The 16,217-nt window shown below is 37.0% G+C and overlaps 2 protein-coding genes across 2 annotated transcripts in view; one reads left to right on the top strand and one right to left on the bottom strand.

Annotated features, from left to right (window-relative positions):
• Positions 1-6,043, top strand: part of LOC113114557 (limbic system-associated membrane protein-like) — a gene marked incomplete at its 5' end in the record, with an annotated part of 8,529 nt that extends 2,486 nt beyond the window's left edge. The window contains 3 exons of the mRNA XM_026281448.1: positions 1-73; positions 1,948-2,096; positions 2,379-6,043. The exon at positions 1-73 is cut by the window's left edge and continues 48 nt beyond it. Of these exons, the coding sequence (XP_026137233.1) occupies positions 1-73; positions 1,948-2,096; positions 2,379-2,476 (320 nt within the window). The remainder of the gene's footprint in view (positions 74-1,947; positions 2,097-2,378) is intronic.
• Positions 6,044-11,058: 5,015 nt separating this feature from the next.
• LOC113114616 (uncharacterized) overlaps positions 11,059-16,217 on the bottom strand; it is a 29,229-nt gene continuing 24,070 nt past the window's right edge. The window contains exons 5-7 of the mRNA XM_026281489.1: positions 15,049-15,361; positions 14,037-14,330; positions 11,059-11,460 (exon numbers count right to left, since the gene is read on the bottom strand). Of these exons, the coding sequence (XP_026137274.1) occupies positions 14,282-14,330; positions 15,049-15,361 (362 nt within the window). The 3' untranslated portion in view covers positions 11,059-11,460; positions 14,037-14,281. The remainder of the gene's footprint in view (positions 11,461-14,036; positions 14,331-15,048; positions 15,362-16,217) is intronic.

Raw genomic sequence — 16,217 nt, 5'->3', positions numbered from 1 at the left:
AGGCTGGAGTCCTGCACTGTGAGGCGTCTGCGGTTCCTCAGCCGGAGTATGAGTGGTACAGAGACGAGCGCAGGTCAGTCACTCAGAGAACACACTATCCCCAGATCAATCCCAGAACGTGTCTGATACTGTAGAGTGCAAATAAAAGGTTTAGTTTAGTTTCCTGTCTGATTTTAGCTCATTCTGCTAACATTTCTCTGACATCTGTTTTATCAACATTATAAAAGTAATCATCCAGCCCATACTGCTATATATACTATATATAAATATGATTTTCAAGCATTTAAAAATATTTTTTGTCCTCCATATATTTCAGTCCAAGAAAATAAATATACATTTCACATTTGAAGAAAAATCAAGCAACTTAATTTGTTGTCTGTAACGTGTGAACATAATAAATCTGAATAAAAATAATGAATAAGCCCTAAATGTGGTCTATAAACTATAAGACTGTAAGTGTATTTTATAGCCCCTGAAATAATTTTCAAATTATATATTTTTTTAAATATATTTTATTGTGGTTCTTCAGTGGTAGAAAATAAAATAAAAATGTCATTTATATTTAATTAATTATTTTACAAAAATAAAAGGGATCATACAACATGCATGTTATTTTTCATTTAGTACTGACCTGAAGAAGATATTTCATATAAAATATGTTTACATATAGTTACATATATGTTTACAAAAGAGAAAATACTAGTTGAATTTATAAAAATGGCAAAAGTTAACATCCCCTTGACTCTCAATACTGTGTTGTTAGCTGAATGATCCACAGCTGTGTTTTTGTGTTTCACGAGTCTCTTCTTCAGAAAAGCCCTTCAGCTTTCACTAATTCTTTGTTTCTCCCAGCATTTGTGTGTATCTGAACCCTCTCCAACAATGACTGCATGATTCTGAGATCCATCTTTTCACACTGAGGACAACTGAGGGACTCGAACACAGCTATTACAGAAGGTCCAATCCCTCTCTGATGCTTCAGAAGGAGAAACCATGCATTAAGAGCCGGGGGTGAAAACATTTTTAATTTGAAAATCAGGGACTTCTGGGAAACATGTACGTTTCTTTTATAGCTTGTGAATGGCAGTGCTAAATGAAAAAATATGTTATCTAGGCAAAATAAGAAAAATGTACACATCTCTATTCTGTTCAGAAGCCCCCCTACTAAAGGTCAGCATGGCCGAGCTCTGTAACATCGCGTCCTATATGAAAGGCTAAACACCGGTTCCTTGCTCTCAGTTATGTTGCTTCTACCTGCTAGCTTCAGCTGTAGATGTGCACTGCAGAGAGACGTGTAAGCGGCGCCCTCTTCTGGAGAAGGGCCGAATATGCAGCTCATTTTCATTTCATTCACTCTTTTTTTAGACATGCCCCAAAAATGACATTTTCCAGCTGTTATCATAAATGATCCGCTGGCTATTTTGGGCTGATACTGCACAGACTCATTCTGGGGACACCCAAGGACAATATAACATGTCAAAAGGGGCATAATATTTCCTTCAGTGCATGGTTTTTCCCTCTGGAGCATCAGTGGGCGTTTGAACCGTCTGTAATAGTTGAATATCTGCTATATTTAGCAGATTCTGCAAGGTGTATGTACATTATGACGTGTACAAGTATTTGTATATGTATGTGTGTGTATTTTTCTTTAATCTAATATGTATAGTGTATTCCATAATTTTTTATTGCATAAAAATACATACATTTTAATAGTTATAGTTATACAATAAAAATGCTGCACATGAGAAATTCATCCTGTCTGTCTATTACCAGTATAAAAACAACATACATGAATGAATGAACACAAGAAAATTAAGGTTCTTACAGAAATCAGTAAATAATCTAAATTAATAAATATAATAATACATTCAGAATTAGATTTTGTAAGTTGGACTGCATCTGGTTTACAGTAATGATGATCTGTGAGTGTCTGTGTGTGTTTGTCAGACTGTCCAGCTCTCAGAGCGTCAGTATTCAGATCAGCGGCTCTCGCACACTGCTGGTGGTCGCAAACGTCACGGAGGACGACTACGGAAACTACACGTGTGTCGCCACCAACAGACTGGGAGTCCACAACGCCAGCGTGTTCCTCTACAGTGAGAACCAGACACACACACACTCAGACTCACTCACACAGACACACACACACACTCACTCACTCACTCTCACACACACACACACACACACACACACACACATATATACAATGATGTAGTTCAGTATGTCGACCAACAGATGGTGCAGTTTATCAACATGTCCCTCTCTCTCTCTCTCTCTCTCTCTCTCTCTCTCTCCCTCTCTCCCTCTCTCCCTCTCTCTCTCTCTCTCTCTCTCTCTCTCTCTCTCTCTCTCTCTCTCTCTCTCTCTCTCTCTCTCAGAACCTGGCACTGGGCGGGACATCAACGCCTCATGCTGCGTCTGTCAATCATTCTGGCTCCTCCTCCTGTCTGTTCTCTCAGTTCTTCTGAAGTGTTAATGTTCAGCGCTGATGCTCTGAACTCGATCGATCATCTCAGACTGTTTCCATCCGTCCATCCTCGCTCACCGTTACGCCCCGACAGGACCACCGTCTTATTATCAGGAACAAATATGACATGGAGAAAAGAAAGAAGGTGCTATTTTCAAGACAAGAATATTGTTGTTGTCAAGCACTGACTTCTGTCTGAGTGAAATCATCTAGAAATATGGTTCATTTCATTGTGTTTTCCCATAATACCCTGCAGTCTGTTCCCAAATCTGCCTAATGTAAACTAATGAAGGAGCGCTAGGATCATGTAAAGTCTTTTAGATGTGGTTTAGGACTAATGACTAGCAGAAGGGACTGGAACACAGTATTTTCTCCTGAATCTTCATCATGAAGATATTCACAGATCAGATTATGTCTGTGTTTGTGAAGATTGATAGGAGATTCTTTTCACAGCCCCTGCCCTAAACCCCTCCCACATGTGTAGCCCCGCCCACACACCAAACCCCTCCCACATGTGTAGCCCCGCCCACACACTTAACCCCTCCCACTCCTGGAGGGTTCCTGTGAAAGCCTTGATCATCTGAGAACTGTTTCTCTCGTGAAAAACTATTGCTCTGTAGGGAAACCTGTAGAGTGCTGTGGGAAGATTTTGGTAAAGTGTGAGATCCTCGTGTCCTGAACCTCGTCTTCTGCGTGTCTGTGAAATCGTATGAACTCTGAATTGTACGACACCAATGAATGCTTCGCTTCGATTCGCTGCTCATCCCGTCGCATCTGTCGTCTGTAAATACTCGTTTAATCGAATGTCCTCACATGGAAACGAAACGAATCTTCAGTTCAGGTCTCTTCATTAGTTAATTATCTGCGGTGGCGCTTTGATGCTTCCTGTAACAAACTGAAATTAGATACTAAACAAAGATTTTTAATACAAATATTTAAATATCTCGTTCTAAAACTAGATTTACCTTTGTAGCGGCTGCACTACTATTCTTATTCATAGAGATGGATCATTTCTGTTCATTATTTATTATAAAAGTAGTTGGACAGAAATGAGCTGAATCCACTGACTGCCAAACGATTAGAGAAAAAACGATATAAAAAAGCCATTTTAGAGATGATTTACACACACTGAATCCACGCACACACACATTAGTTTTCTGCGTGATTGAATTTGTGAAGCGTCCGTCCCTGATTTTCTTGTTTACCAGATTTATTTATTTTAAAGTTCTCGGAGAACAAGTTGTATGTACACATTCATATATTAAAGACATTTAAACGGTATAATGAATCCCTCCTGAGCTCTTCAGCTCTTTGATTGACAGCTCTCTCAGCCAATGATCTTTCAGCGTGTGAGCTCTGATTGGATGATGCCGCTGTGGCTGGGCGTCTGGTTTAAGGGCTAGTCGTGTGTCCTGTAGTCCTCAGAAGCTCTCGCTCGTGCCCTGAACACCGTTGTCTGAGTTTGATCCGATCTGAAGTCTGGACCAGGACTTGTGTGTTTCTGTCTGAATGCAGCTTCACTGCAGCGTGTGTTTAACAGTTACACTCAGTGAGGATCAGCTGACTTTAGTTTCACCATGTGTGTGTGTGTGTGTGTGTGTGTGTGTGTGTGTGTTACTCCTGATGCTCTGTAACATGACAAGTAAACTGGACGCCGTGTCTTTGTCGATCCTCGGGACGCTGGAGTCTCTAGAAAGAGTTTTCCGTCTCGTTCCGCTGACATCTTCATGAAAAGCAATGAACATTTTCTAACTGTGTTTATTTACTCTAAAATTAGCGGAGTCATTTTTTAAATCTGCACTGTAAAGAACTCATGAAGTGTTTGAAATGGAAATAAAGTCATTTGAATTTGTTGTATTTCAAAAGTGGGTTTAAGAAAAAAATAAAAGAAAGTAATTTTTGGTGAGAAAATGAGGCTTATGAACTCTGTTAATCATGTAACATGAAAATAAAGGAATATAAAGATTGTTAGCTCTCCCTTTAAATGTCAGTAATTGTGTTTTTAACTCTATTTGAAACGAAGAGTCAGTGTAAACTTCACTTCACAGACGTCATCTCCAAAATCATTGAAGGACCAGCACCACATTCTCCTTTGTTCTAAAAATGTTTTCTCTCAACGTTACAAGAATGTTTACAACATTATATGAATGTTCCTAAAACATTATTTTAATAACATTTTGAACTAACATTTATACACACTTTTAAAGAACATCAGTGAATGTTCTGGGAACGTTCTCTGTCAGCTGGCTTTAACATCACATTACTCTCTGGTCAGATTGTGGTTTAAGTGATCACAATGAAGATTTCTGCTGTTACCGATGCAGTAAGCTCTGAAGATTTGATTTTGTCTTACAGTATTACACATTGCTCAAGATCTTTACTCTTAAAATCTCTTTATTGTAGCAGGAGATAAAAAAAAAATTATAAGTGTTTCAGCTTGTGCCTTCATCTCAGTAACTCTGATTGATAACTCCTGTAATCCTGATCTAAACAGGAGGTATTAATATTAGATTTCTAAGTTCACAGACTCCAGATCAATTCATCTATAACAGCAGAAAATGTAACAAAAACATAAACATACAGTTTTCTGTATGACTAAAAATGTATCACAAACTTATTATCAAACATAAATTCATACAGCATTAAATAATAAATCACACACTTTTCACACACAGCTGTATCAGAGTACAAATTAATGAGTGATTGTACTCTACAGGTAATGTTAAGTAATGATCAGACAGAAAGATCAGATATTCATTTATAAATAGTTTATATAAACATTTACTCAAATGATTTTAAAAGAGAATAGTAATGAAAACAGAAGTGAATAATAATAAATAAGTGTTTAAGAATAAGTGTTTTAAGGTAAGTTTATCAGTCAAGTGCTTCAGCATGAATACAAAAGTACTTTATAATGTAGAGAACCAGACAGATTGATTTCAGGACATCTACCCATTCATTCTCCAAACTGCTTGTGTCCAGAGTCTATCTCATCAAACTGAACTCATCTTCTGCTGATCAAGAACCTCTTTACTCACTTTTAATAGTGCTGTAGAAAAGAGGATTTGGAGGTCAAATATGTCATCAATTCCAAGAAGTCAAAAAAACATTTATCATCAAACTGACAATCTTCACTAATGTGCACTAATATGAAACTACTACTACTGTTGAGTTTGGTGTAAATTGGTGTCAATTTCAGAGCAATTATTATACTGAAATTGATTGATCATCATGTATCATGGACTGTAAGAGGGTAATCCCTGTGAATATTTTTGTAATCTGTAGTTGATAAGCTCAAGCGTCACTGGTTGCAGTTTTTGTGAAGATGATCTCCTGTTATATAGTGCAACTCCAGTCTGTCTCTGAATCTCTCACTGTCACTGTATGAAGTCTTATTAAAGTCTCTGTTCATCCTGGTTGAATATAATTTTAACTTCAAAGCTCCATTCTACCCACTCACCTCTTTTTATAATTGTTGCAGTGAATAAGGCAAGGCAAATTTATTTATATAGCACATTTCGTACACAAAGGTAATTCAAAGTGCTTTACATAAAAGAAAGTAAAATAATCATGAAAAAGAAATAATCACAAAAATAAAACAAGCAATTTAAAAACTTTGAAAACGATAAAAAAAACGTATTTAAAATTAATTTAAAACATTTAAAAATATAAAATAATTTGACAAAATACATTAAATACGTACAATGGAGTGCAATCAGTTTGGACATCGCACAGTGCTCATTCAATAAAGGCACAGCTAAACAGATGAGTTTTGAGTCTAGATTTGAAAGTCAAGTCAAGTCACCTTTATTTATATAACGTTTTAAACAAAAAGGATAGCGTCAAATCAACTGAACAACATTCATTAGGAAAACAGTGTGTCAATAATCCTTGCCGCTGTCGCCTCTGGCTTGCTTAGTTGGGGTCACTTCATCTACAGCGATATCATTGACTTGATTGCAAATAAATGCACAGACACTATTTAAACTGAACAGAGATGACATCACTGAATTCAATGATGAACTGCCTTTAACTATCATTTTGCATTATTGACACACTGTTTTCCTAATGAATGTTGTTCAGTTGCTTTGACGCAATGTATTTTGTTTAAAGCACTATATAAATACAGGTGACTTGACTTGATTTGTTGTACCTGTCTGTCTTGGTGAAGAAGGAGCTGAGCTGCAAGGTGAAGCTCTCGATTTACCGGTCAATCTATATTCCTACTCTCACCTATGGTCATGAGCTGTGGGTCATGACCGAAAGGACAAGATCCCGGATACAGGCGAAATGAGCTTTCTCCACAGGGTGGCTGGGCGCTCCCTTAGAGATTTAGTGAGGAGCTCTGCCACTCAGAAAGAGTGTTCCAGATGCCTGCTGGGAAGGTGTTTCGGGCACGTCCCACCGGGAGGAGGCCCCGGGGAAGACAGACGACATGCTGGAGGGACTATGTCTCTCGGCTGGCCTAGGAATGCCTCGGTATCCCCCCGGAAGAGCTGGAGGGAGTGTCTAGGGAGAGTGAAGTCTGGGCATCTCTGCTTATACTGCTGCCCCAGAGACCCGGCCCCGAATAAGCGGAAGAAGATGGATGGATGCAACATGGATATTAAAATCACCAACTATTAAAACTTTATCTGCAGCCAGAACTAACTCGGATGTAAAATCACCAAACTCTTTAATAAAGTCTGTATGGTGGCCTGGTGGCCTGTGTACAGTAGCCAGTACAAACATAACAGGGGATTTATCATTAACATTGGTTTCTCTGGATAATGTTATATGAAGCACCATTACTTCAAACGAGTTAAACTTGAAGCCTGCCCTCTGAGAAATCCTGAAAACGTTGTTATAAATTGAAGCAACTCCTCCCCCTTTGCCTTTTAGATGCGGCTCGTGTTTATAACAGTAATCTTGGGGGGTGGACTCATTTAAAATAATGTAATCATCAGGTTTTAGCCAAGTTTCTGTCAAACAGAGCACATCTATATTATGATCAGTTATCATATTATTTACAAAAAGTGTTTCGTAGAAATGGATCTGATATTCAATAAGCCAAGCTTCATCATTTGTTTATCCATATTGCATCTGTTTTTTATTTGTTGAACCTCAATTAAATTGTTAACCTTAACTTGGTTTGGACGTTTTTTGTATTTTCTAGTTCGGGGAACAGACACAGTCTCTATAGTGTGATATCTAGGTGAAAGAGTCTCTATGTGCTGAGAATTAACTGACCTCTGTGACGGGAGGCAGCTAGCAGACGGTCGGTTTAGCCAGTCTGTCTGCTTCCTGACCTGGGCCCCAGTTAGTCAAGTATAAACACTAAGACTATTTGCCATATTTCTACAGAGAACACCTCTTTAAAGTTATTTTTAGTGATCTCAGACTGGCGAAGTCGAACATCATTAGCGCCGGCATGAATAACAATCTTACTGTATTTACGTTTAGCATTAGCCAGCACTTTTAAATTTGCCAAGATGTCAGGCGCTCTGGCTCCCGGTAAACATTTGACTATGGTGGCTGGTGTCTCTATATTCACGTTCTGTACAATAGAATCGCCAATAACTAGAGCACTTTCATCAGGTTTCTCAGTGGGTGCATCACTGAGTGGGGAGAACCTGTTTAATGTTTGGATCGGAACAGAAGAGCGGTGTTTTGACCCACGACTACGCTGCCTCACCGTCACCCAGTTGCCCTGCTGCAGGGGCTCTGCTGGAACCGGACAATGTACAGGAATCCCTGAGCTAGACGCATCCAAAGCCATATCTAGAGCCCTAACATTCTTACTGTCCTCAATTAAAGTTTGGATGCGTGTCTCTAATTCTGAAATCTTCTCTGTCAGCCTAACTATTTCCCTGCATTTATCACATGTGAATCCCTCATCAGCGACAGAGATAGATAAACTGTACATGTGGCAAGAGGTGCAAATAACGATGGCAGGAGAAGCCATTACTCACCGTGCTTGATGAAATATTCTTACTGCGGGTGTTTGATGAACTTGTGAAAAACTGCAGCGTGAGAGAGGAGAGGAGAGGAGAAAAGAAAACAGCGATAGGTTCGAATGGAAATGCTAATGACAAGCTAATGCTAATGCAGATTAGATTGATAGATAATATCAGAAATATAGCGGGAATTAAGTAATATTTTATCACTTTAAACAAAAGAGAGTGAAAGTTAGATAAAGATTCTACAGAAAAAACAAAGCTACATGGAGGTACGACCACAAACAGCAGCAAGGCCAGCAGGAAGCAGGAATAAAACTGTCCAACAGCGACACCCGCAGTTGTCTTGACTGGAAACTAAATATCTTATTCTTGCAAAGTTTTTTAGATGATATTATGCTGATTTAGTTACTGCTTTAACATGACTACTGAAACTAGGGTCTGTGTCCAGAATCACACCAAGATTCCTGACTTGATTTTTAGTTGTTTGACCCCTAGAGTCAAGGTATGCATTCACCTTGAAAACTTCTTCTTTGTTTCCAAATGCAATGACTTCAGTTTTTTACTTATTTAACTGAAGATAGTTCTGGCACATCCAACTATTAATTTCATCAATGCATTGGCAGAGGGAGTCAATGGGGCTGTAGTCATTTGGAGATAAGGCTAGGTAAATCTGGGTATCATCAGCATAGCTGTGATAGGCAATTTGGTTCTTTCTCATTATTTGACTTAGTGGAAGCATATACAGGCTAAACAAGAGCGGTGCTAGAATTGAGCCTTGTGGGACTCCGCATGTCATGGACGTTCACTTAGACTTATGCTCTCCTAGACTCACATAATAGCCTCTCTCTTCTAAGTATGACCTGAACCATTTGAGTACCATCCCAGAAAGCCCGACCCAGTTTTCCAGTCTCTCTAGTAGTATGTTATGATCGACAGTGTCAAACGCAGCACTGAGGTCTAGCAATACCAGCACCGACATTTTGCCAGAGTCACAATTTAAGCGAATATCATTTATTATCTTAATGAGTGCTGTCTCTGTGCTGTGATGCGGTCGAAAACCAGATTGAAAATTGTCCAGGTATCCATTTGAGTTTAAGTATTTGTTCAGCTCATTAAAAACTACCTTTTCTGTAATTTTGCCTATAAAATGAAGATTAGAAATTGGTTTAAAATTGCTCAAAATAGTGTTATCAAGATTGCTCTTTTTCAGGAGGGTCTTAACAACTGCAGTTTTTAAGGAGTTTGGAAATGTCCCAGAAAGAAGTGAGGCATTCACCACTTCTAAGAGATCTGCTTCTAAGCAGTTAAGCACACTTTTGAAAAAAGATGTGGGAAGTGTGTCAAGACAACAGGTTGATGATTTTAGGTGTTGCACTATGTCTTCCAGAATTTTGCTATCGATTGCTTCAAAAGTAGACATAGTATCTTTTTGATATTGTGGCCTAATCCCTCTGACCTCTGCATTACTTGAGGATGTGCTAATCGCCTTCCTGATATTTATGATCTTCTCAGAAAAGAAAGAAGCAAACTCATTGCATTTTCTGGATGAGAGCATTTCACTGGGAATCTGACTTGGGGGGTTTGTCAGTGTGGTTTGTCAGGTGGTGTTGGCGCAGTGGATAAGACACATGCTTTTGGTGTGAGAGACCCGGGTTCGAATCCACTGTGAGACACCAATGTGTCCCTGAGCAAGACATTTAACCCCTAGTTGCTCCAGAGGCGTGCGACCTCTTACATATAGAGCAATTGTAAGTCGCTTTGGATAAAAGTGTCAGCTAAATGTACATGGTCAGTCTCTCAACAGTGGCAAAAAGAGTACGAGTGTTAAGTTACTGTTTATAAGGTTTGAGAAGAAATTCTGTATTATTTCTGTATAATTTCACATTAAAATCATGAAGGCTGTCTTTATAGATGCTATAGTGAATTTCAAGTTTTGTCTTCCTCCACATTCGCTCAGCTTCTCTCCATTGTCTTTTCATAGTCTGAACTGCTGTTGATCTCCTCCAAACTGATTTCTGTATGCCAGTCGGTCCTATGGCTCAAGTGGTAAAGTATTGCGTTAGCAACACAAGGTTGTGGGTTCGATTCCCAGGGAACACGTTAGTAAAAAGTAAAAAAAAAAAAGTGACTAAAAAGCGTCTCTTAAATGTAAATGCTAATTTTCTTACTGACTATTACTGGAGCAATATCATCAATAACATTCTTAACTTTTCAGTTAAACAAATTGTTTAAACTTACCAATGTACCTGCATACATCACTATATTGAAATTTATATCTAGTTTATTTTTTTTATTTTTTTCTGTGGGTGTTTTGTATGTTCCTCTGTTTTCTGTATGTGTATATATATGACATTGATATTTTACCTTGTATAAGACACAACGTTTTAATTTGCAATAAAAAAAAACAAAAAATAAAAAAAACCTTTCGAGTTAAAGGAATCAAGGAGAATATCAACAGAGTCTGCAGAATTGCTTGGTGTTAAAGATATAGCCTCCATAAATAGTACACTTGTGTTCTCGTTTATGCATCTCCTTCTGACAGAGACAGATCTAGATTCAGTGGTAGCAGAGATCAATATATCAAAGAAAATACAGAAGTGATCAGATAGTGCTACGTCCTTAATAACAATGAATGAAAAGTTTAGACCCCTACTGATGATTAGATCCAGAGTGTGTCCACCTTTGTGTGTGGGTCCATGCACATGCTGAATCAGGTGAAAACTGTTTAGAATCGTTATCATTTCTTTTGTAGTTTTGTAAAATAATAACTTTGTCGAGGCCTTGGAGAAGAGCCCTAACAAAATGCATCTGTACCTCAGACATGCACACCAGTGCCCCTTAGGACACACTTATTCTAATCTCACATACTGTTTAGGATGAATAATATGAACATTGAGATGTATGGACATTGTTCAGTTGATGAAGTCACAAAGATTGAGAGTGGTGTGTCTTATTGAGGTGAACTCATCTCCTGCTACTCATCATAGATTTCACACACTTGAGATGGCAGTGGGGTCATTAACATCGGTTCCCAATCTTTGCCTTCTTTGGAATCTAAAACAAAACGGAGATCACAGAAATTAAAAAGAAAAAAAAAAACTGTTCTGCTTCATATAAATCTACACATGTATGATGTTACAGCTCCACTTGATTGTCTCTATACATGCTGAAACAACAGAGCATTATATAATGACAAAATACACAGATAATATTATTACAGTATGAATCTATAGAAGTCTTTCCTTGAAAACAGCCGCGGCATACTATGGGGGCAGAAAATCTATATATTTATATCATTTCATATAGTTAATCAATATCACACAAAGAGTGCTGTTTTTTCCATCAAAAATCTGCATGATTACATACAGATTTTTTTTATTAATTTTTTTTTACAACAGTTCAATAAACAAGAAGTTAATTAAGAGGCTTGCGTTTTAGACGGCACATTGCCTGTTTTTACTCTATTTCGACAACAAAAATTATTCCAAACACAGCCACCATAGCACAGTTTTGCCTCTTTCCGCAGTGACAGTGTGTCGAACCTGATTGAATCACCAGTTTAAATTATTTGGTTTAATCGCAATGACTCACTTATTAACAGTGACTGTCTGACACCTACTGGCTGTTTTAATTTCACATTTAAAGTACCTTCTGATTTTATTATTATTATTATTTTCAATTTCAAATGAGTATTTAACATTTTATGTCTTATATATCAAAACATTATTTCTGCATTTGTAACTGGAGGATAAATGCATTCATGTCTTGCATTAAACAGTGGGCAAATACCATTTCCAGTTAACCTTCTGTTTCCTCTGCATTTAATTTTTTTATTTTGTTGATACGGATTAATTTTTTTAAATTCTAAATAACTGATTATTTTAATTAAAAACAACTATAGTTTGAGATTAATAGGCCTGCCCCAGGGGTGTCAAACTCAGTTACTACAGAGTTTAGTTCTTACCCTGCTCCAGCACACACACATATCATGTAGTTTTCAAATAAGCCTGATTGATTAGATTAGCTGGACCAGGTGTGTTTAATTATTGCTCTTGGCCTATCCCATTTTTTCCTCCCTGTCACTGTTAAAATGTAACTAAGTAATTTTCACTCCGAGTAAATGTTAAATGAGATACGTCTTACTTTTAATTGAGTAGATTTTTAGACTGATACTTTTTATTTAATGTAATGGTACTTTTACTTGAGTAGAATATTTTCATACTCTTTCCTAAATAGCTGTAAGGTAATAACATGGATAATGAAAATATGCAGTATTTACCCAAGTAAACTACAGTTGGCAGATACATATCGACATACTTGTCATCAACACTTCTTGTAATATTGTGATTTCTCTCAAAACATTTCTACTTCATTTCTGCAATATTACTCCTTTAAAGGGTTACACCATCGCAAAATGAAAATTTAGTCATTAATCACTTATCCTCATTACGTTCCAAACCTGTAAAAACTTTGTTCAACTTCAGAACATGATTTAAGATATTTTGGATGAAAACCGGGATGCTTGAGACTGTCCCATAGACTGACAAGCAACTTACACTGTCAAAGTCCAGAAAAGTATGAAAAGCATCGTCAGAATACTCCATCTGTCATCAGTGAATCAACTGTAACATTATGAAGCGATGAGAATACTTTTTTACTTGACGAAAACAAAAATTACGACTTTATTCAACAATTCCTCTCCTCTGTGTCTCTCCAAATCAGCACAGTGCCATTTTTACAATTCTCAGCTGTACACAGATGTGGAACGCTCTTCTGTGTCAGACGCGAGTTTTCATTCAAACCAAAGCTTAAATACACATAAAAAATGTATCCTTGTGGCGCGACTAACACAGAAGAGCGTTCCACATCTGTGAAAATATCTTAAATTGTGTTCTGATGATGAACGAAGCTTTTACAGGTTTGAAATGACATGAGGGTCAGTGATTAATGACTAAATTTTCATTTTGCGATGGTGTAACCCTTTAAGGCCCATTCACAGCAAGAACAATAACTACAAAGATAACTTTATAAGCATCCACACAAATACACAATATTGTTCTGTTTATTATAAGCACACGCTGCAGTTTGTCATTTTGAGCTTTAAGTGCTCAAGCTCTTCAAAGCAGAATAGACTGTGATTGGCTGACAATATTTTTTATCACTCATCAACTGAAAAAAATATTTAGAAAGTTATTCCAATTACATCATTCTGTGTCGTTATCATTATAGTTGTGATGTGGACACTATTCTTTTGGATTTAGAAAGGTTTTTATAAATATCTTTATTGTTATTGTGCATGGTGTGAACAGACTTTTAGTTTCATAACTTCAGGATATGTCTATAAGAAAATTTCACAATACACATTCTTTTGAAGCAGCTTCACTGAAATTCATAATGTTTCTGTCTAAAACATATATTAATGCCTCAGTTCAGAGAGAAGTGAAATAATAGTTCACATTTAGTGATGATATAACAGTCAAGTAATGTTATGACTTTATATCTTAAATTTTTATTTTAACAATGAAAAACTAAAAATAACAGCAACTACAATTACGTTGCACTTTGGAAATTTGTGTTTAGTTTAGATCATCTAATCTGTTCACACAGTGCATGATTATTGTTCTACTCACCTTTGATCACATTGAATCTCCTGAATCTGTTCCGTTCGTCATTGAGGACCTGTAGTTGAAAATGTCCAAAGTCTGCATCTGTGATGTTTGTGATAGTCAGAGATCCATTGATCAGCAGTTCGTTTAGCTCCAGTCTGCCTCTGAAGCTCTCACTAATAGTAGTTTTTCCTGATTCAGCTTTAACAATGAGACGTTTTTTAACTCCAAAGGTCCACAGGATCAGATCTCCTTCCTTTATTTCAATATCAGTCTTTAGAGTGACAGATTCTCCAACCATCACTCCTACTTTCTCCACTTGATGTGAAAACAACACACAGAAATACAAAAACAGAAAACAAAGAGTGAATTACTTTAATTAGCATTTTCAACTAATTCATTTTGATGGCATTTTTTCATCACTAAATGTTCATGTTTTCAGCTCCTCTGAAATCTGAATTAATTATGAATACCTATTATTAATCTTCACAACTTTTCTTGTAATAGTGTGATTTCTCTCAAAACATTTCTACTTCTCTTCTGCAATTTTACCCTTTAAGGCCCATTCACACCAAGAACAATAACTATAAAAATAACTATATTAGCATCCACACAAACACGTTCTGTGTCGTTATCATTACAGTTGTTATGTGGAAACTATTCTTTTGAATTTATAAATATCTTTATTGTTATTGTGCATGGTGTGAACAGACTTTTAGTTTCACAACTTAAGTATATTTCTATAAGAACATTTCACAATACACATTGTTTTGAAGCAGCTTCACTGAAATTCATAATGTTTCTGTCTAAAACATATATTAATGCCTCAGTTCAGAGAGAAGTGAAATAATAGTTCACATTTAGTGATGATATAACAGTCAAGTAATGTTATGACTTTATATCTTAAATTTTATTTTAACAATAAAAAACAAAACAAATATGTACAGTAACTACAATTATGTTACACTTTGGGAATTTGTGTTAAGCTCAGATAATTTAAACTGTTCACACAGTGCATGATTACTGATCTACTCACCATTGACAGTAACAAAGAATTTCTTCTTGTATTTGGTTTTTTCTGGTTTTGCCGGTGATCTGTACTCTGTAGACTCCAGAGTGAATGGTCCTGATATAACTGATAATGAGATCTCCAGTCTTACCACCCAGCTGCACTTTGTTTCTGAATCTCTCATCAGTAACATCACAATTTATATCATCATCTGTAATGGTCCATCTACTGAATTGGGTTATGAGATTGTGGTCATCTCCGAACCACCACTTGATCTCTTCACCGTGCTGTAGTTTAGTACCAGTCTTCAGAACGACAGTTCGTCCTTCCGTCGTTGACACTATTTCAACAGTTACAGTGTCACAAAGAAAAAGAACAGAAAAGTTCAGAAGATCAAGCTTCACTTTACAAAGAGAATATTTTGGCATGTTGCTAGGAAGATTTAACACATTGTATTTTTCTAGCGCGTTTTAAGACATTGTTAGTATTTTGTAATTTAAGGCCTTTGGAAAAAAATCTTATGTTATTAGTATTTAAACATTTAACATGAGTATTTGTATATTTTTCAGCCAGTCTAGCTCTACATCAGGGTGCTGATTTCATGCATCAGCTAGTTCAGACTAGAATCAGCTAGATTCTAGAATCAGAATGTTCTTAGAAAGTTCATTGATGACTACAATGTCCGGAGTGTTTGGGTTTTCCCTGAGAACACTTCTAAGGGAGCTTATATTATTATCAGTCAGGATTAATAACCAGCTAGTTTTAACAGTTTTGTTTGTATGTATTGCACTTTGTCCAGATACTTTGAGCAGTTCTTGAGCTGTTATGTTTACGATGCGATCATGAAGCGCGATGTAAAGTCCTTTAAACGCGGGGCATCCGTTCAGTATGTGCGCTGTGGATTACTTTATCTTATTGCTGTGTAGTAAACAGAATGGTTCATGGTGTTTTGGGAACCACAAAGAGAGTTTGTATTTGGTCTTGAGAGTTTGCAGCCGAGCTTTAATAACAAATTTTAGGATATCTTCGTTGATGGCTGAATTTTGTAACGCAGAGTGTGAGACTGTATGATCATGCAAGTTTCCCTTGAAGACGCAGGTTAACCCAGTAATCACGCTGTTGTGCTTGAAAGTATTGGAGGATTTCATACCTGCACGTCCGACTGTTCAACCTCTCACTGGTTCCAGTGTGATGGA

The sequence above is a fragment of the Carassius auratus genome, chromosome 15 (assembly GCF_003368295.1).
Source record: "Carassius auratus strain Wakin chromosome 15, ASM336829v1, whole genome shotgun sequence".
NCBI lineage: Eukaryota > Metazoa > Chordata > Actinopteri > Cypriniformes > Cyprinidae > Carassius > Carassius auratus.
This window is presented reverse-complemented; position numbering and strand designations above follow the sequence as displayed.